Source organism: Salmo salar, chromosome ssa13 (genome assembly GCF_905237065.1).
Source record: "Salmo salar chromosome ssa13, Ssal_v3.1, whole genome shotgun sequence".
Taxonomy (NCBI): domain Eukaryota; kingdom Metazoa; phylum Chordata; class Actinopteri; order Salmoniformes; family Salmonidae; genus Salmo; species Salmo salar.
This window is the reverse complement of record NC_059454.1, coordinates 38,100,891-38,122,909: the sequence shown is the minus strand read 5'-3', so window position 1 is coordinate 38,122,909 and position 22,019 is coordinate 38,100,891. Positions and strand designations below refer to the sequence as shown.

The 22,019-nt window shown below is 40.3% G+C and overlaps 1 protein-coding gene across 6 annotated transcripts; it reads left to right on the top strand.

Annotated features, from left to right (window-relative positions):
* The first annotated feature begins 1,709 nt into the window (after positions 1-1,709).
* On the top strand, positions 1,710-19,803 carry mcp (Membrane cofactor protein). Of its 6 annotated transcripts, none has more exons than XM_014135560.2 (12): positions 1,710-1,865; positions 2,166-2,258; positions 10,436-10,621; positions 12,324-12,420; positions 12,961-13,034; positions 13,122-13,304; positions 14,285-14,461; positions 14,720-14,854; positions 17,378-17,407; positions 17,602-17,643; positions 18,159-18,204; positions 19,376-19,803. In XM_014135560.2, exons 2-12 carry the CDS (start codon positions 2,180-2,182, stop codon positions 19,398-19,400), a joined length of 1,074 nt encoding a protein of 357 aa, XP_013991035.1. In that variant the 5' UTR covers positions 1,710-1,865; positions 2,166-2,179; the 3' UTR covers positions 19,401-19,803. The 6 variants fall into 6 exon arrangements, with proteins under 6 accessions (XP_013991035.1, XP_013991032.1, XP_013991037.1 ...); XM_014135557.1 differs by lacking the exon at positions 19,376-19,803 and adding an exon at positions 18,780-19,340; XM_014135558.2 differs by lacking the exon at positions 19,376-19,803 and adding an exon at positions 18,780-19,340 and having other exon boundaries at positions 1,738-1,865; positions 2,044-2,258.
* The last annotated feature ends 2,216 nt before the right edge of the window (positions 19,804-22,019 follow it).

The following is a 22,019-nucleotide window of genomic DNA, read 5'->3' as shown; positions in this document are numbered from 1 at the left end:
TTACTACTTGCATTAGTACTGTACAAAGTTAGTTGCGCTATTTGATAGATTCACCCTCTCCCCCTACCTCGGGCTTCCAGTGGGAGACCTGAGGTCAACCTACCCCCGCCCCCCTCCCCATCTTGTACTTCTGAGTGGGAGACCTTCCCAGGCAGTAGCCTGCCTAGCTCACAAACTAGAATCAGGGCACCCACTCCGACAAGGTTAATAGACCCACAGGCCCACATGGTGACAAGATATCATTGACGTGACGAGCAAATGTCACCATTACAAAAACAATTGTGCGGGCGCCCTGTGCTGCCTTGGGCGGCTGCCCATGTCGCCTATACCTAAGTCCGCCACTGCCTACAAGAATAGTCCCAGTAAGCAAAAATTAAGCTGAAAAGACGTCTAAAATATGTATTTTTCCAGACGAAGTTCGATTTAGGTTCTGAATGAAAGCTGAAAATATGTATTTTCCGGACATTGAAATCAGATACATTTTCATTTCTCAATGAAAGTTGAAAATATGTAATTTATAGACATCTATATTTGGGCCAAATCAAGGCTGGTCCAGACTGGACCAAATCTGAAGCAAACATAGACGTCTATTTATTTTTAAACCTTATACTTTTACTCAAGTAGAATTTTACTGGGTGACTTTTATTTGAGACATTTTCTATTAAGGTATCTTTACTTTTACTGAAGTATGATAGTTGGGTACTTTTTCCACCAATGGAATTTGGGTAACGGTGCATATGTATGCACCCAATGCAATTATGCAGTCCAGTTTGTCTAATACAGCGGTCTCCAAACTTTTCTAGAATGAGCTACTTAAAAATTGTTTTTAGATGTTGTGAGCTACAAAACTAGCTTTCAAATAGGCAACTCTTCCCCAGGTACTTAGCGAAAGTCGTGCACTATATTTTCTAGCAATATAATGGAGGGTCCATGTCAATGCTTAAATCTGAATACCTTTTTCAGGGATGGGGGGATGAAAGAAATGTTTTATTTTTGTATAATTCCCCTTTAATTGGGCATCTAGCTAGTGAAGAATGTGCCATCTAATGTGTTGATAGTTGATAGTGATATCGCTTCCGTCCCTCTCCTCGCCCCAACCTGGGCTCGAACCAGGGACCCTCTGCGCGAATCAACAACTGACACCCCACGAAGCATCGTTACCCATCGCGCCACAAAAGCAGCGGCCCTTGCAAAGCAGCGGCCCTTGCAAGGGGAACAACCACTTAATGTCTCAGAGCGAGTGACGTCACTGATTGAAACGCTATTAGCGCGCACCACCGCTAACTAACTAGCCATTTCACATCGGTTACAATAGCAGCAGTAGTACAGAACCATTCCTCATTTCACGGCTAAGTTAGCAAATGACAAATAATATATATAAATAACATACTTACTCATGATATACACTACTTCTGCCATGTAAGCCTACTTTGCAGTTAAAGTTTAATTGAGAAGGTTTCGGGGAAAGTATTTCTGTCATCCCTCAAGATGGTTATCACATCAATTGGCTACACACAGTGATAGACAAATTGAGACCCCTGATCTAATACATCCACAGTGGGATTTCGACTGTTTATATTTATTGTAAATATAATTCATTATTGTATTTAATTTTTAAGCTATGTAACACCATTACAACCTTGTTTAGCATTATTTAGTCCAAATATGGCATTATTCCACTCTTTGGATTAGTTTACATGGGGAACTTTTATTTTGAAGGCAAACCGCAAATTCCACTATTCTCACTGGCTTCCAAACCGCCGCCGTCCAGGAAATACGCCAAATAAACGTCTATTTGCTGTTGCGAAACAGACAGGCAGAGTTGCCAGTTGAAGAAGTCGTAGCTAGACTACTTGAACAATAAGGTAGGACTATGAGTTTTCCTAATACTCTAACTGATCATTATTGGACATTGTTATAGAAGAAAGTGCGATGTACGCAAACACAATAGCTAGCTAACGTTAATTAGACATGCTAGCTAGCTCGCAGTCTCCAGTACCAGCTAGCTAATTTAGTTGTGCCTGTATTTTATTGTGAACACAGTGTGATTACGACAAGTGGATTTTGAGAGAAATTCATCCGTATAAGAGGGGGTCAAATTTTACAGTACAGATTATCAAACAAATCAACCAATCCAGGAGACCGTGTGCTGCTGCTCGTTACAGGAAACGAAGACGTCATGCACCCCTCTAAAGACGTCTGTTGGTCCTTGACAATATGGATGGTCCACCTTGCCTTCATGGTTCCCACTGTTCAAGGTAGGGTCATCTCGAAGCAGAACTCTATTTCTATGAGTGCATGTTTTCATTCATTGGTTTGAAACTCTGTGGTTTGAAGCGTGTACCATATAGTTTCTAAACCCAGAGGCGCAACACTCCGAGACTTCCGGGAACGCTTGTCAAATAGACCAGGCCAGGGTTTGAGAAGGCAATGAGAAAAGTTGGGATACAAAATAGGGAAAACCAACATTAGATTCCTATTGACCCCGATTGTAAAATCGGCAACTTTGTCTTCGTCGATTATTAATTTTTGTTATACAGAATTAACATAACATGGCGGTAGGCTGCAGTGTTGTTCAGGAGTTCATGATGCCAGGTCAAAAATCCCAACCGATGGTTTGCAATGCTTCCATGCAGGGAAATAGAGCCAGTGAAAAGACCCGAGGTAAAGTTGGTTTAATATTCCGATATTCAGACATTCAACATGCATTAGCCAAAAGCCATTTAAAATTGTAATTTTTTTAAATTTATTTTATTTCACCTTTTTATTTAACCAGGTAGGCAAGTTGAGAACAAGTTCTCATTTACAATTGCGACCTGGCCAAGATAAAGCAAAGCAGTTTGACACATACAACAACAACAACAACAACAACAGAGTTACACATGGAGTAATACAGTAGAAAAGTAAGTCTATATACAATGTGAGCAAATGAGGTGAGATAAGGGAGGTAAAGGCAAAAAAAGGCCATGGTGGCGAAGTACATACAATATAGCAAGTAAAACATTGGAATGGTAGATTTGCAGTGGAAGAAAGTGCAAAGTAGAAATAGAATTAATGGGGTGCAAAGGAGCTAAATAAATAGAGGTAGTTGTTTGGGCTAAATTATAGATGGGCTATGTACAGGTGCAGTAATCTGTGTGCTGCTCTGACAGCTGGTGCTTAAAGCTAGTGAGGGAGAAGTGTTTCCAGTTTCAGAGATTTTTGTAGTTCGTTCCATCAATAACGAATTCATTGATTGTCAAACATAAAAATAGATATTGTTCATTCTATAAATAACTTTTTACAACCTGTTTTGAATAAAAATTCCAGTTTTGATTTGATGGAAATGCAAATCTTTAAAATGCAATTTAAAACTGTATAAATCATTAACTAATTCACCGTTTGTCACAAACATCAAACTATGTAGGATTTATTCTATAAATGTCTAGCATACTTTTACAACCTTTGTTCTGAGTAAGCATGCCAGTTCTGATTTGATAGAAATACGTACCATCTATAAAATGCAATTTTTAAAGCTATATACATCAACAACGTTTTCACAGATTATTACAGAAAAATCAAACTAGCTATGATTTATTCTATAAATGTCTAGCATACTTTTACAACCTTTTGTTTTGTGTAAACATTACAGTTTTTGATAGAGGGCATGTGGTCAAACTTCTAACGAGTCTGTTATACCTGTCGTGTCTTTGGCTATGCCGGATTAAGTGATATGACATGCTATTCTATAAAATCCTTCCTCTGTAATTAATATTACCTGATTGAGCTAATCATGTAAATGTAATTAACTAGAAAGTCGTCACCACGAAAGAGTGTTTATAGAGCTGTTATCTTCCGAATAAACTCTTAAAGACCTAGTAATATTTTATATCAATAGCAGTCAATATTAATCGTCAACTTATTTCAGTCTCATCTGAAAGTTGTAAATTCTTGGTTATCTTCACGAACCCTGGCTAACAAGTTGAATCAGCAATGCAAAATTGGGTTTAATTATTTATTTACTAAATACCTAACTAATCACACAGAATTACATATACACAGAATGCAAATTATGTCATACAGAAAACGTCCCTGGTGGACGGAGCCGGGAAGACTGAGGAACAAAGGGAGCAGCTATGCTATCGTAAATACAGTATCTTATGCATTCTAAATGACCGCCCATTTGGAAAAGGGAAATGCAATATAAATATTTACTCTGAGCTGCACTTCGGTAGGTTGGTCGTAGATGCTGGCCGTGTTGCCCAGCAGAGATCTTGCTGTCCTCGGAAGAATGTCTCTGGTGGTAAATGGTTTACGTTGTAGTATCGTCATTGTGTGTTAGACTGGATACGTCTTCCGTCCTTTCCTAGCCCACGTTTACAGCGGCCGCTGCTAACTCAATGGCTAGGAGGTATCACTTCTGTAGTGAATAAGAGTTCAAAGTTCATATCATTCGCAACCAAAGCTCACGCTGAGGTTGGCTTAGTTCTGTAGTTATTATCTGAATCCTTTAACGTATGGACCGTCGTCCTATCGTCCTCGGAACAGAAAGTTATTCGCCCTTTTAACGCAGAGGCTGCAGGCCTCGCGTACTCGGAACAGAAAGGCTTTTATATTTAGTTTTATATTTAAACATTTAAATTACACAACAATTCCATGTGAATCTGATAACTAGAATGTGTAGACTTTCCCAGATACAGTTTGTCGTCCTGTCATCAGTCATAATGTCTCAGATGACAACCGAACTGACATCATATTCATTAAGTACCAACGCATATTTTCCACTGGTTGGATTACCTAAATATGGTTCCTTTCCCCCCACCGTTTGATGTTCCCAGACTCTCTATGTTTAACAAAGGCTATTCAAGAGTCCTTCAGTAGAGTCGAGCGAGAGATTGGAGAAAGGTATTTATGGGGGGGGGGTCATAAACCTTACTCACAGGCCAACATCATGACATACCCTATTAGAAGGGGCCTGGCATAAAATTTTGCATCTTAAGTCATATTAAATTAGATTACAGGAAAAAAACTACAGGATGAAGGGGTCAGGCCTGACTAACAAAGACCGGTTGGTGGATCAAGAGGACCAAGACAACCAATAGGATCAACATGGACATTCCACAGTGGAGATAAGGAAAACTAAGAGTGAACCATAACATGCACTAGTTCAAAAGTTTGGGGTCACTTAGAAATGTCCTTTAAATTGTCCCTTAAAATAACATCAAATTGATCAGAAATACAGTGTCGACATTGTTAATGTTGTAAATGACTATTGTAGCTGGATACAGCTGAGTTTTAATGGAATGTCTACATAGGCGTACAGAGGCCCGTTATCAGCAACCATCACTCCTGTGTTCCAATGTCATGTTGTGTTAGCTAATCCAAGTTTATCATTTTAAAAGGCTCATTGATCATTAGAAAACCCTTTGCAATTATGTTAGCACAGTTAAACTGAAGCAATAAAGAAGCAATAAAACTGGCCTTTAGACTAGTTGAGTATCTGGAGCATCAGCATTTGTGGGTTCGATTGCAGGCTCAAAATGGCCAGAAACAAAGCACTTCTTCTGAAACTCGTCAGTCTATTCTTGTTCTGAGAAATGAAGGCTATTCCATGTGAGAAATTGCCAAGAAACTGAAGATCTCGTACAACGCTGTGTACTACTCCATTCACAGAACAGCGCAAACTGACAAATAAATAAATCTACTGGCCCAAATCAGCTCTACATAATTCAGCAGGGAGGTGTGCAACTACCACACATTTATACCCATTATACCAGTGGAGAAACTACATCAACTACATAGGTATTACCATATCCCTTTCAATTGACATTCCTTGCAGAAAGAACTATTTGCAAATCTTTTAAAACATCCAGAAAGACAGTGGTCTTAAAGGTATTTCTACTTTAAAAGACATATTTTATGTGGATGAAAGAATTCTGCCAGTGTTTTAATGTCCTAGTTTCATATTTTTTTTCTTTACCTCCAACTCTAAATATCCAAGTGAGCCTATGAGGACCTTGGGGATCAGATTTACCATTATACCCATTGATCAAACGTATAACACACACTGCTCAAAAGGAGTTGTTTGTGATATCTAGACTCGCCACTTTATTAGGTTCACCACCCTATTCACAAAAATACATTTCTCCTACATACACCAAGTCCTGTGGTCTTGGCTTGCTAGACACTAAAGCATGCAGAGAAGTATTCTGTTAGTGTTTGTTAGAACTTTAGAATGTGCAAAATGATAGCACAGTCTGGTCTTTTGTAACTCAGAAAAGTTCCAAAACTTGTACTGACTGTAATAAACTCCAACTGGACATAACGTGAACAGTCTAGCTCCTTTCCCAGTTTCATCAACAATTTTGAATTCACGCTGTTCCAGATGCAAAGGGGGTTGTACCTAATAAAGTGACAACTGAATCTATAGACTTTCCAGAATGTGTTCTGGGAATACCCAGGGTATAACACATTTGGCTTTAAGTGTTGAACAGTTGAATCTATTACCTCAGGAGATGGTACCATTCAGCTTGTCTGGAGATGACAAAGGAGGACTTGAACAAAGCCAAAATAGAAAATGATTGGAAGGGCCCTCTTTCCTGTTTTAAATTAGAGACATAAATGACTGTTGTGCCTTGTAACTACTTTAAAATATGTTGCACTAAAAATGCAAACATTGATTTGGCATACAATGTAAGATTGTAAACATTATCCAACTTCATATAGAACAAATTGCACTTGAAATTAACATTTCTTTAAAGTTATTGCAAATGCATATTTTCACTTTTCTGTGAAATCACTGAATTAGTTAGATTTTTTTTCTGTCTTTAAATGCAATATGAGATTATGTATTTATCAAAACTGAAATTTCTACTCCAAGCCAAGGTTTTAAGTACACTAGACATTTATAGAATAAATCATGCCTAGTTTGATTGTCAGTGAAAACGCTATTGATTTATACTGTTTAAATGGCATTTTGATAGATGCCATTTTATAGATGCCATAGTTATGTATTTCTATCAAGTCAACTGGAATTTCTACTCAAAACAAAGGTTGTAAAACTATGCTAGACATTTATAGAATAAGTCATATCTAGTTTGATTTTGTGACAAACGGTGAATTAGTTATTGATTTTCAAGTGGCTTTTGGTGAATATCCGTTGAATGTGCGACTATAAAACCAACTTTACCTCAGTGTGAAAAGAAGCCTGTGGCTTCAGGCTATTTGGAGTGGGAAATGTGGGGACGCTGTTCAAGTAGGATACACATACAGTGCATATCCCCGTTACTTTTCCCACATTTTGTTAGGTTAGCCTTTTTCTAAAATTGATTAAATAGTTTCCCCCCCTCAATCTACACACAATACCCCATAATGTATTTAAAAATATATGTTTAACCTTTTTAACTAGGCAAGTCAGTTAAGAACAAATTCTTATTTACAATGACGACAAAGCAAAACAGGTTTGTGCACATTTTAAGTATTCAGACCCTTTACTCAGTACTTTGTTGAAGCACCTTTGGCAGCGAATACAGCCTGGCGCCTTCTTGGGTATGACATTACAAGCTTGGCATACTTGGGGAGTTTCTCCCATCTCTGCAGATCCTCTCAAGCTCTGTCAGGTTGGATGGGGAGTGTCGCTGCACAGATATTTTCAAGTCAAGAGCTGTTCGATTGTGTTCAGGCTCTGGCTGGGCCACAAGGACATTCAGACTTGTCTCGCAGCCACTCCTGCGTTGTCTTGGCTGTGTGCTCAGGGTCGTTGTCCTGTTGGAAGGTGAACCTTCGCCCCAGTCTGAGATCCTGAGAGCTCTGGAGCAGGTTTTCGTCTAGGCTCTCTGTACTTTGCTCCGTTCATCTTTCCCTTGATCCTGACTAGTCTCCCAGTCCCTGCTGCTGAAAAACATCAACACTGCATGATGCTGCCACCACCATGCTTCACCATAGGGATAGTGCCAGGTTTCCTCCAGATGTGATGCTTGGCATTCTGGACAAAGTTTTCAATTTTTGTTTCATCAGACCAGAGAATCTTGTTTTTCATGGTCTGAGAGTCCTTTTAGGTGCCTTTTGGCAAACTCCAAATGGGCTGTCATGTGCCTTTTACTGAGGAGTGGCTTCCGTCTGGCCACTACTATAAAGGCCTGATTGGTGGAGTGCTGCAGAGATTGTTGTCCTTCTGGAAGGTTCTCCCATCTCCAAAGAGGAACTCAGGAGCTGTCAGAGTGACCATCGGGTTCTTGGTCACCTCCCTGACCAAGGCCCTTCAACCCCGTTTGCTCAGTTTGGCGGGGCGGCTAGCTCTAGAAAGAGTCTTGGTGGTTCAAAACTTCTTCCATTTAAGAATGATGGAGGCCACTGTGTTCTTGGGGACCTTCAATGCGGCAGAAATGTTTTGGTACCCTTTCCAAGATCTGTGCCTCGACACAATCCTGTCTTGGAGCTCTACGGAAAATCCCTTCAACCTCACTGCTTGGTTTTTGCTGTGACATGCGCTGTCAACTGTGGGACCTTTTTTTATATAGACCGGTGTGCCTTTCCAAATCATGTCCAATCAGTTAAATTTACCACAGGTGGACTCCAATCAAGTTGTAGAAACATCTCAATGATGATCAATGGAAACAGTATGCACCTGAGCTCAATTTATAGTCTCTTAGCGAAGGGTCTGAAATGTAAATAAGGTATTTAATTTTTTATACATTTGCAAACATTTCTAAACCTGTTTTCACTTTGTCATTATGGGATGTGGATTGATTAGGAAAAACACGTATTTAATCCACTTTAGAATAAGGCTGTAACGTAACAAAATGTGGAACAAGTCAAGGGATCTGAATACTTTCCGTGTGTGTGTGTAAAACATTTAATCACAGGTAAGACGTTTAGCTAGCTTAACTTGGCTAGCTTAACCCTTACAAAATAAGTTGGCAGTATAAGTGTGTCCAAAATACCACAGTCCACTGCACTTTTACTGCAGTTTCAGAGGAGACTGCGTGAATCAGTCCTTCATGGTCGAATTGCTGCAAAGAAACCACTGTTAAAGGACACCAATAAAGAAACACGAGCAATGGACATTAGACCGGTTGAAATCTGTCCTTTGGTCGGATGAGTCCAAATTTGAGATTTTTGGTTCCAACCGTCGTGTCTTTGTGAGACGGATGATCTTCATGTGTTTCCCACCATGAAGCATGGTGGTGGTGTGGGCGTGCTTTGCGGGTGACACGGTCTGTGATTTATTTAGAATTCAAGCAACACTTAAACAGCATGGCTACCACAGCATTCTGCAGCGATACGCCATCCCATCTCGTTTACGCTTATTTTTTTATTTAACCTTTATTTAACTAGGCAAGTCAGTTAAGAACAACTTACAATGACGGCCTACACCGGCCAAACCCGGACGACGCTGGGCCAATTGTGCGCCGCCCCATGGGACTCCCAATCCCGGCCGGTTGTGATATAGCCTGGATATCTTCATACTGTACTGTCTTTGCTTATACCGTCTATGGTTTGAAGCATTGTCTCACATCAGATTGTGCGACGGCCATCTGCACTGATAGTGTACTGAAATGCTATCTAATAACACAAATTAGTTTTCATTATTGTTAATGTTCTGATTAGTGTGCCGAATTCTGCAGCACAGCTGACGGTTCTAGCTGCGACGTCATCGCGTTGGCAACATGTTACAAAGTAGTGAGACAGTGCCAGTTGTCAGTCAGATACATGATGATTTCTTAGAACAGTCCCGTATCTTTAGTGACATACAACTTCATCAACAAGCTGGCAAACTAGCTACCGTAATGGCCATTCAAACAAGCTAGTACAAGGCTGCTAGCTGGGGCAAGAGGAGCTGATCAAGCATGTCTTTCCGTAGGAGCCAGCAAAGATGGTTCACTCAGGCTCTTTACCATTGAAAAACAATTCTGGTCTATTTAATTAACAGGGTGGGTCTCCTATAGACACCAATGCAATAGTAACTGAGTCTGATCTACTTAGTTCGTTTGCCTTAAATTGAACCAGAAAAAAACTGAGTGGGGTGTCTCGCTTCCACTTCCGTCTCTGGTAACCAGTGCGTTATATCTGTGTGATTTTCAAAACTAAGAACTAGTGTTTGGAGAATGAGCAAAATCTCAGTTTAAGAGATGCTGCGTTCAAAACAGCTCAAAACTAACAATTTTGACTTGGAAACCCACTGTAGAAAAATTAGCTCAGAGTTTCCCACTTGGAAAATATATGAATCGACCAATAGGAAGCTCTACGCAAAACGCGTACGTAAATGTTAACCCTTCGAGTGTATGAGTTGTCTTGAAAGCACCATGAGTTCCCCGTTTAGTTTGACACGTGGCTCCTGGCAACTGCGTGTCGGGTTAGAACGACGCCATCTGACGTGAGACAATGTGGGTTTTGAAGGTGTTGTCTCCAGTATTTGTCCACCTTGGTCATTCAATTTTGTCTCCTTTGTTTTCAGGTCAAGACTGCTCCAAACCCATACCGTTAGAAGGGTCAAACATGGTTTTTACATCAACTCAAGAGACATTTGGAGATGGAACAAGAGCAACGTTTGAGTGTGCAACTGGATATGTCAGTGCAGGAGGATCTCGATCAGTCACCTGTACTGCTGGCGTGTGGAGTGATGTGAAACTGACATGCGAATGTAATTCCAACATTTAAATTTTTTATTGTGCAAACGTTAGGCCATATTCCAGTAAATGTTTTTAGTTATAAAAAGAAAGTCGCCCACTCTATATAACCTCCCAGTAATTTATTGGGTAAACCACCAATGTTTCAGTATCACTGTGCCTTCTTCAGGGTAATATCATGAATGCTTGAACCAGGGCTGCGTTCAGTAAATGTTTACATTCTGGAGCGTTCAATTAAACGTAAACGGTGCTGTACGGAACGGCCTGTTGAAAAACGTGGAGGGGTTGGGGAGCCTTGTCATCGTGGCTCTGTCCTTTTTAAATACGTCACTCATTGCTTCAAGCCACACCTCGCCCCACGGGAGCAAATGTACCTCAGTCTGTTCAAGAGCGATTTGGGGAAACGTGTCGTTCAGCACAAACTGTTCTGCAATGTAGCAACCGTTCATGCGAACTGAACGCACCTCAGACTATATAGACACAGTTTGTGCAACCAATGACAGTAGTGAGGTGTGTCATAATAAAAAATCCCTGTTAGTGGTGTCATCTCATGCAAGACACATGGAGGAATCCATCTCCTCACCTGTCCATGTGGGAAATCCCATGTAGGACAAAGGGGGGGAAAAAATTCAAACAACGCATAGCTGAACACCGCAGCTCAATCAGGTGTAAGAACACTGACTATCCAGTAGCAGCTCACTTTGTTGAAGCTAACCATCCTCTCTCTTTCATCAAATACAAAATGGTATCGAGCATGTTACCCTACCAAGGAGAAGAGGTAACATTGAAACCCTACTACTACAGAGGGAGGACCTACTGGATCTCCTATACAAAAATACTAGTGGTCTGAATGTTGACTTGGACCTCAGGCCCTTTTTTATAAACAAGTCCCCCTTTTTTTATGACCAGGTCTGCTAAATGAAGATATTCTTTCCACAGCTTATCAGCGTGCACCTAAGATGTTCCCTTTGATGGTAGAGATGCTTGTTATGCATTGCGTTTGAACCAAAAGATTGTAACTAAGATGAAATTAATTGGAAACAATTCAATATAGATATAGATATAGATATGAAATAGGAAAATGCATTTTCATGTTAATACTATGTACAATATCTAATCATGAAGTATGATAACAATAGCCTAATATATTTAACATGCTGTAAACTATTGTCTTTTAACAGTGACTTTTTATCCTCCGCACCCTAATTACTATGACATAACCCTCACTAGTTATTGGTTGCATTAATTGCACTGGTTGTTTATATAACCTGGTTTAAGCATTCATGATATTACCCTGAAGAAGGCACAGTGATGCAGAAATGTTGGTGGTTTACCCATTAAATTACTGGGAGCTTGTGTATACAGTGTGCAACGCTCTTTTTTTTTAACATTTATTTTTCATAGCCTATAGTTTACTCACCGTTAGTCCACCTCCACTAACTCTTTTGGGTATGCACCAGCTCATGCTTTTCACTAAACAGTTTTTACCCACCCACTCACAACTTGATATATTCATTGCCCATTCATAAAACTCACTGACAAAGTAGCCTAGCCTGGAATCTGGACCTGTTTTATGCTAACATTCCACTCCTTGCCACTCCATGTCATGTTTGGCATATGACACAGAGTGGCAAGGAGTGGAATGTTGGCACAAAACAGGTCAGGCTAGCCTATGTTTCCTCCGTACATGACTATTTTTCTTTATGGTTGTTTCAGTAAGGTCGTGTGGCAGCCCAGGAGATGTGATAAACGGCCAGTATGATCTCTCGGGGATTCTGTTTGGCGCCAGGGCTGTTGCTTTCTGTAACACTGGGTCAGTGCAAGGCTATTTGCCTCATCTCTCTCTCTCTGTCTGTCTCTCTCTCTCTCTCTCTCTCTCTCTCTCTCTCTCTCTCTCTCTCTCTCTCTAATAGGGCTGAACCATAGAGAGAGCGAGCACTCATCTTTGTATCTGTGCCATTATTGGATCTGTGACCGCTACGTTTTAAAGTTGTCAATTTTTATTCTTCTTCACTGGGCTCCCAACTCATAGTAATCCCCACCCAGTTGGCTATTTTAAAATGCTGGAAGCCCTTATTGCAATGTCCATGATGAGTCTATCTTCATGGGCTGAACTGAGTGCTTTAACATGTCAACTGTCATGCTTCACAAAGCTGTCCTTTTGTAGGACCAATTTTATGATTTCCAGTTAGGCCTTAATCAAACTTCCTCTCCTTAAAAGCTGAAGGAAATGTTTGTAATGTTTAGCCCATGATCTTCCTTTACTGTCTTGCTTAAGATCAGAGCTGTCTCTGTAACACTTGCTATCCTGAAAGCAATGCTCCAAATACTGTCTAATCTTTCTCTTTCTCAGCTATATGCTTGTGGGCAGCGGTGTAAGGAACTGTTTGGTCGGAGGCTGGGATGGCCGAGTTCCTGTATGTCAAGGTTAGTCAAGTGAAAATAACTTTAACAGTTCTATGCTTGTGCCTAGATCAAAACTGTTTATAACTGCTGTTGTGTTCTACTCTGCAGTGGTGAAGTGTGGAAAGCCCCCCACCATTGTCAACGGTGGACCTGTTATGCCATCTGAAGAAGAGTACGAATATAAAAGTGTTGTGGGATATAGCTGTGAGAAGGAATTCACTCTGGTTGGAGCTAAATCCATAGTCTGTGAAAAGGACGGAGAATTCCAGCCAGCTCCACCTGAGTGTAAAAGTATGTTGAAAGCTTGCCTTTTTACCCCCTTCTGTTTTAAAGTCATAATTATGGTTGTTGACAAAACATAGAACTGTTTGTATGAACTGTTCACACTGATAAGATACTTTTGAAAACTAGATTACTTCTTGGATTATTTGACTTCAGAAAGGATTCAACACTTTTCTGTTTTCTCAATGACATTCAATTCAGCTTTGAAAAACGGAGCAAGTTTTAAGTTTGTTCCACCTGAGCGAGTCTGACCACAAGTCAGAGACCACTATGATGACACCCCAAATGCGTTTGATGGATCCTTTGTCTACTTCTAATGCCTCTTAAGGGGAAAGCAATCAGATTACATTACTGCGTTTGAGTAATCCAAAGGTTATGTAACTGACTACAATTTTGGGCAGGTAACGGATTACGTTTAGAAATGAACCTACCCAGTCCTGTCCACTACACAATCATGAGCAAGGTCACGGTCCAGATGATAAAATAAGTGTATAAATATCACAGTATCTAGCCTGATAGCACAGATGTCCATGAGACTGAACCGTGGACACCCTAATGCAGGGCTGCCCAACCCTCTTCCTGGAGATCTATCATCCTGTGGGTTTTCAGTCCAACCCTAATTTAACACAACTGGTTCTACTTATTAGCTGCTCAACAAGACCTTAAGTAGCTGAATCAGATATTCTAAATTAGGGTTGGACTGAATACCTACAGGACAGTAGATCTCCAGGAAGAGGTTTGGGCAGCCATGCCCTAATGTGTACTATACACTTAAAACCATGATGCAACATTGAGCTCAGGGGAAATGAGTTACAAAAATCTAGCTTATTTATTGAATGGATTAGTTGCATAATATACATAAATAGGTGGTTATAACAACATTGTGTTTTATATTGCTTCAAGTAGCCTAAAACCAGTAAATAAGAGACTTGGGCCACCTTTACTTCACAACCATAGAGAAATAAACATCTCTTTGTTTACATCTGCAGTGGTTTCATGTCCTGCTCCTGTTGTTGAGAATGGCGTTAGGATTGAAGGTCGTTTGCCCCCCTACAAGCACAAGTCTTATGTGACGTATAAGTGCAACGATGGATATGAGATGACGGGACAGGCCAGTCTGACATGTGAAATAGAAGGCTGGTCAGCTTCTATTCCCACATGCAAAGGTAAGGCTTGTTTCAGTGTGTTACTTAACATACTTTAGCCTATATTTTGGATCAGATATTTTGTGCGTCATTTGGTGTTTAGGACCAGAAGACCAATGTGTCAGCAAACTGACTTTCTGAATTGAATTGATCTTATTTAAACATATAGAGAATATTTTGATAAGATAATATGGTATGTGGAGGGATAACAACAGTAAATTGATGTGACAGACTGGACAAGAATAGTTATTGGCCTAATTGCATTGCATGCCTTAATAGCCCTTCCGACTACAACAAATCCCCCTACTACCACAACAGCTACTACCACAACAGCTACTACCACAACAGCTACTACCACAACAGCTACTACCACAATAGCTGCTACCACTGCTACAAAGAGAACCACAAACCAAGGTTGAGTCCATTTTGATACTGCTTGTTACAATCCTAATCTAATTTTACAGTGAGTTACAAAAGTATTGGAACAGTGAATATTTTTGTTGTTTTGGCTTTGAAATGATACAATGTCTATGCGGTTAAAGTGCAGACTGTCAGCTTTTTGTACATAGTCCCCCCATTTTAGGGGACCAAAAGTATTTGGGACAAATTCTCTTAGCTATATTAAAGTAGTAAAAAGTAAAGTATTTGGTCCCATATTCATAGCACGAAAAGACTACATTACATCAAGCTTGTGACTCTGCACATTTGTTGGATGCATTTGCTGTTTGTTTAGGTTGTGTTTCAGATTATTTAGTGCCCAATAGAAATGAATGGTAAATAATATATTGTGTCATTTTGGAGTCACTTTTTATTGTAAATAAGAATATGTTTTTAAACACTTGTACATTAATGTGGATGCTACCTTGATTATATGGATAATCCTGAATGAATTGTGAAGAATGATAGAATAACGGGAGGTTAGCATTGTGCGTCTTAACGTTTTCACTCTTCATGATTCATTCAGGATTTTCCGTAGTCATGGTAGCATCCACATGAATGTAGAAACACCCCCTTTTGACAAAATCGCAATATTATTTTTGCACTAGTTGGCTGAACCTGCACGAAAACTCCTTCATAGCTTGTTTTCCATCTTTTTAAATGGGAGCAAATTTGTTTTCAGCACTTTTTATTTCAATGACTGATCAACATTCATTTTCTCATGGCTCTGGCGTCCCTCTGCAGCAGACATATGGTGAGCAATATGTTTGGAACATTGAATCGCAATATGTATGGAATCTTGAGAATCGTATCGGCACCTAAGTATTGCGCTATTGTACCGTGAGGTTGTTGACAAATCCCAGCCTCTCTCTGTCACACACACACACACTTGTCATAAAACTAGAAGTACAATATTGTCTGATGCAGAGAACTTAGTGAAAGATGTCCTCATTAGGGGCTTTCCCGCCTTCCATGTATACAGTACCAGTCAAAAGTTTGGACACACCTACTCATTCCAAGGTTCTTTATTATTTTCTACATTGTAGAATAATAGTGAAGGCATCAAAACTATGAAATAACACATATGGAATCATGTAGTAACCAAAATAGTGTTATACAAATATATTTGATGACAGCTTGGCACACTTGGCATTCTCTCAGCCAGCGTTCTCCTGGCATCCACCAAATTCGTCTGTCGGACTGGCAGATGGTAAAGCGTGATTCATCACTCCAGAGAACGCGTTTCCACTTCTCCAGAGTTCAATGGTGGCGAGCTTTACACCACTCCAGCCGACGCTTGGCATTGCGCATGGTGATCTTAGGCTTGTGTGTGGCTGCTTGGCCATGGACACCCATTTCATGAAGCTCCCGACAAACAATTGTTGTGCTGACGTTGCTTCCAGTGGCATTTTGGAACTCGGTAGTGAGTGTTGCAAACGAGGACAGATGGTTTTACGCGCTTCAGCACTCGGCGGTCCCGTTCTGTGAGCTTGTGTGGCCTACCACTTCGCGGCTGAGCCGTTGTTGCTCCTAGATGTTCCCACTTCACAATAACAGCACTTACAGTTGACCGGGGCAGCTCTATCAGGGCAGAGATTTGATGAACTGATTTGTTGGAATGGTGGCATCCTATGACTGTGCCACGTTGAAAGTCACTGAGCTCTTCAGTAAGGCCATTCTACTGTGTGTGTGTGGACCATAAGTCCCCACAAGAATAGTAAACCAACAAATATTTGACCAACTGGGGACAGTTGGTTCCCAAAAGGTCATGCTATTTGTAGGCGGTTTAGGGTTAGGAGCTAGGGTCAAGGTAAGGGTACAGGTTAGGGAAAATAGGATTTTTAATGGGACTGAATTGTATATCCCCACAAGGTTAGCTGTGCAAGACTCTGTGTGTGCATGCTCGCCAGGACCAGACATGAGTGCTGCAGCTCTGTGGTAAAACATGGTTATTTACTAGCATAACTGCCATCGTTAATGCAGTGAAGGTTGGATAATATTTTGGACACATTTTGCATGATATTCTTTAGCTTGTTACAACGCTAAAATCAGCTTTCAAACAAGTCCTACTCAGTGGCCGAGTCTACTAGCAGCAATGGAGCATTCACGACCCATCCCCAATCCATCTAGTGGGCGGGGATACCTGGCCGAATTTGAGTATGAACATCGACTGTCGCAACATGAATGGAAATGGGTGTAGGTGCAAGCTGGTGCCGTTGATATTTGGCAGTCTTTGCCACGTACACAGGCTTGCAGTGCGTAGCCTCCAGATTGCGAGCCGGACAACTAGGGCAAAGCAGTTGGCTAGGTACTGCTCTGTTTCAGCTGTCGTGGGAAGCCTTGGAGTTTGGAGAAGGAGGTGCTTTTCCTGTACCCTTGAGTGCATACAGGGACCTTTTGAAGTGTTTGAATCCTTTTTTTTGTACATTTGATTGTTGGATTCAAATAAAGTATTTTGTGTGTGCGCGCAAACCTTAATATCTCTTCTTTGTGTTACAGATCGCGTACCTGGTCCCCCAGAGGCCAAAAGTAAGCGGTCACCCAGTTGCTATCTATTGGTCTTGTATATGATGTTACAACAGTTAGCTCTCATCCGTACATGTTGTACAGTGTATGATGTTCTCTTTGATGGTTCAAGCAGTGTTTAGGCTATTTAGTGATGATTCATCTTCACTGCAAATTCATGATGGCATCTTCCTTCCCTCTGTTTGTTTCTCTTACAGACCACACATGGAAAATAGTAGTGGGTGTTCTAGTTGGACTTGGTAAGTTGCAATAGAAATGACAAGTTGTGTGGATAATGACAGTAACATGGTGACCTGTTAAATCAAGTCGTACCATCTTCTCCAAAACAAGTTCCAAGAATTGTACTATATTCCATCTTCTAAAGATGAACGGGATAAGCCCTATTTGTTTTGTTTTATGTTGAACGTTTTCAAATCTAGTCATCATGCAACGATGTTTACTTGTTGCTCTACCAATCATTTATTTTCTAACATGTACTCACCAATGTATTTTTATTACCATGGTAGTATTCTGTTCAAGCCTTACCTTGCAGGACAGACATTAAGTTAATTGTAATAATTTGCTATTGTTACTGGCATACAAACCTCTAACGATACCACTTTCTGTTGACATCCCATAATTTTTTTGTCATGTTGGTCACAGTAAGGAGAAGGAATGTTGTGGTTTTAAACTCTATGCCAAGTAAAAATTAACTACTTCATATGTTAAACAAAATAATACCTCAAGGATTCAAACTTCTCCTTTTTCTTTCTAGGCGTTGGTTGTATTATAGGATTTATAATCTACAAATATAAAGCACGGTAAGTAATTCTCATTTCGTTAACTAACATCCAATCAAGGCTTGTTTCTTGTCATGGCTCCTCCCTCTTTTCTTTGCGCTCACTAAAACAACTGTTACTCAGTTTCATGTGTTCTTTTGAGGTCTTACTGCTGTCATAACCACCTATGCCGTTTCAGCTAAATGCTGCATGCTTTATATTTGCGAAGCTTTCTGGTGTTTAACATCAATATACACACACCAGCCACAGTAGTGAAGCTGCAAAGTAAACGCAATGGCCATTTTGTCCCAAAAATCTTCTAGTGTTCTTAAACATTGAGCTGTTTGGTGTGTCTGTCGTTGGAGATCCAGAGGGGTTGTCACACACATGGCAAGCAAGGGTGGCGGATTGGTGAGGCCAATAGGTTTGGCCTAGCCTGGTATCCATAACATTCCAAACCATACCACTCCGTGCCATATAGCAAACCGTTTGGCATATGACATGTGGCAAGGAGTGGCTTGTTAGCACAAAACGCGTCTGAGTTCCACGCTAGGTTTGGCCTCCTGGTCACCCAGAAATGCAGACATGGTGACCAGTGCTTGACTTTTGTGTTACAGCTCTCGAGTTGGATACTCAGGAAATGTGGCCACTAATAACTCTGAAGACAGAGAGTTGTAGCACCCTTGGCCAGGGTAAGAAGATGGACATCTGAGCACACCGTTTTTTATTTAATTTTATATAATAAGAAGTCGGCGTTCCAATTCATCCCAAAGGTGTTCGATGGGGTTGAAGTCAGGGCTCAGTGCAGGCCAGTCAAGTTCTTCTACGCCGATCTCAACAAGCAATTTTTGTATGGACCTCGCTTTGTATAAGAAAATGTAATTAAAAAAATATGGGTGATATGATATAGCAGTGAAATGCTAAATGTTTTTATTTTGACGGGTGAGCATCACTGAGCTCTCCAGTAAGGCCATTCTACTGCCCATGTTTGTCTATGGAGATTGCATGACTGTGTGCTCAATTTGGCCAAATCCTTTAATTTGAAGGGGTGTCCACATACTTTTCAATATATATTGTATGTGTCAAAGACCAACAGATTTATCCCGTTTATGTCCCACAGGTCTACCCATTCCTTTAGCAGAGAAGTAAAAAGTAAAATAAATGTAAAATGTATTTTCTGGGGTTGTCTAACTGTATCTGTTTTCTCTTTCAGTACCAAGTCTTCTGATTTGCTTTAGTCTCCTCTTGCATCCTTGAGAAGGGAGTCACAGTGAACAGGCTGCTGTGATTTAATGTACTACTCTCCTGCTTATGAATGCAGCAGCCCCTCCCAAACACTGGGTTCATATCCTTTCAAAGGAAGTTCTATTACGTGATGTTTAGAAACCTCATGATGAAGAATGAATCGGTTCATTCCCGTTTGGAAGCTTGTGCTTAATGAGTGGCCTAACCTGATTATTCAGTAACTATTCATGTTTCCAGTGTACTTCACAAATAACTCTTTATCTGAGCCTGCTTTATCTCATTGCCAGCATTGTTAGTTACAATTCTCCCCTTTTGGGCAACCCTGCAGTACAAAGTCTGTTTTGCACCCTTTGAAATAAAGAATTTGAAGGAAATCATATTTATTAGAATGTCCAACACGATTCCCCTGTGTATTTATTTGGATAGTGAAGCTAAAACTTTTACAAGCTGTTTTTCAGTATAGAGCCAAATGTATCTCAAGGTCATCAGACTGCTGATCAGCCAACAACCATCTCCTGTAGTAAGTAGTACTCCTGGAGTAAGTAAGAGACAAAGAAAACACACACACCTCATACACGTAGTCGCCATACTCGCATATATACACATGCATACCAGTGGAGCCTCCTCAGAGGAGGAGGGGGAGGACCATCCTTAATGAATTTATTCTTTTTCAAATAGAGAAACATTAAAAAGGTTACCCTTTTTAGATAAAACTATACAAAATATATTCACGTCACACAATTATTTATATAAACACACTGTTTTGCAATGAAGGTCTACAGAAGCCTCAACAACACAATGTAGGGTAGCACCATGGTGTAGCCTGAGGACAACTACTTTCCGTCCACTGGATACATTGACTTCAATAAAAAACCTAGGAGGCTTCTGGTTCTCACCCCCTTTCATAGACTTACACAGTAATTATGACAACTTCCAGAGGATGTAAACCAGCCTCAGTTCATGCTGCAAGAGCTCTGATATGTTGTCCACCCAATCAAAGGATCAGAATGAATCTAGTACTGAAAGCATAAGCTACAGCAAGCTACAACTGCAGTGCATAAAATGTGGTGAGTAGACTCAGAGAGACCAATAGTTGAACAGTTTTAAACAAATTCATTTCTTTAAAAATGAAGGAGAAGCAAAAGAGTGAGAGCTAGCTCTTTCATTGTTTTGTGTGTTTTTCCCTCGCTTACTTAGCTAGTTTAGCCTACTCAAATGCCTGGCCGAAACAGTGAGGGATGCTATGTTAGTTAGCTGGCTATGGCTACCCAACACTGGAACTCTTCCAAGTCAAGGTAAGCTTTAGGTTTTATAAATATATTGCCCCCGGGCCCGTCGGTGTAAGTGCTAAACTGCTTGCTGACTACATTGTACTGGATGATTGTAGCGGGTTTACTAACGCGTTAGTTCTAATGACTATGTTGACTATGACTAGCTAATATGGTGACAACGAAGTAGGCTGTGTGTAGCGGTTAGCCGTTATGATATGACGGTTTGGCTTAGAGGTTTTTTTTGCCTGGTCACAGACAGCTCATATATGCACACGTGAAGGGAAAAGGTGAGAGGAGGAGAGTGCGTAGATGCGAGAAGGAATTATACAATGATCAAAGGGTTCATGCTGTTAGTATGTGGCGGCTATGAAAATTAACGTGTGATCAGGTCTATTCATTTCGGCAATTCTGTTTAAAAAAAATCTAAAACGGAAGCAAAATGAACAAAATGGGAATAAATACCTGAATTTGTTCAATAGAAACTATTTTGCAACTGTTGGACTAATGATCACATCCTAGATCAGCTAGATGCAGGCGAGAGTGTGCAAAGCGGTATTGAATGTGTCAATGTCTGTCACCTTGATTACTCAAATTTCTCTTGACCTGTGCGCCTACTTTGTAAACTTACATTCCATAGACTAGGTTGTAGCAACCTAATGATGGGGTATAGGGAAAAATCGAGGAGCGTGTAGTAGCCTAAACCTATCGATGTTACATTGAGCTGGGTTAATGGAATATGAATGACAGTCATCCAATATGCTGTAATAGAAATAAGGACACACTTCTTAAAAAATAAAAAATTCTTCCCTCATCTTAAATGGCACCGATCGCCACTGATACACATACACAGCCAACGCTGCTGTCCCATGTATATAGAGACATTAAACACTGGACCATTTCTTTTATACTGTTTTCATCCTGTGTGTTCATCTACTGTATTCTTCACATTGCTCATTCTAATAGATCTAATACTGTGCATTGCATTTTTGCTACGCTGTTTTGCACACCGCCTGTATTTATCAACTGAATTCTTGACATAGTTCACTGTAATAAATCTACTGCTGTACATATCATTCTTAATGTGTGTGTGATACATACATACATACATACATACATACATACATACAGATTGCATTTGGATTACTGATGGTGTTATTTGGGTTGTTAACTGGATTTATCCTGTCATTTGTGATTTCTTGTTTCAAATTGTTTTCTTATTTGTGTACTTGACATTTTTTACGGCACTGTTAGGAGCCAGTAACACAAGCATTTCGATATACCTGCGATAACATCTGCTAAACTGTGTATGCGACCAATAAACTTGGATTTGATCTATCTAGT

Excerpts from the sequence above, each read along its gene's own strand:
- mcp (XM_014135557.1), top strand. The coding sequence starts at position 2,180 with ATGCACCCCTCTAAAGACGTCTGTTGGTCCTTGACAATATGGATGGTC. Across the intron at positions 13,305-14,284 it reads AGCTCCACCTGAGTGTAAAA|TGGTTTCATGTCCTGCTCCT; the intron begins GTATGTTGAAAG and ends TTACATCTGCAG. Across the intron at positions 17,408-17,601 it reads TGGTCCCCCAGAGGCCAAAA|ACCACACATGGAAAATAGTA; the intron begins GTAAGCGGTCAC and ends TTTCTCTTACAG.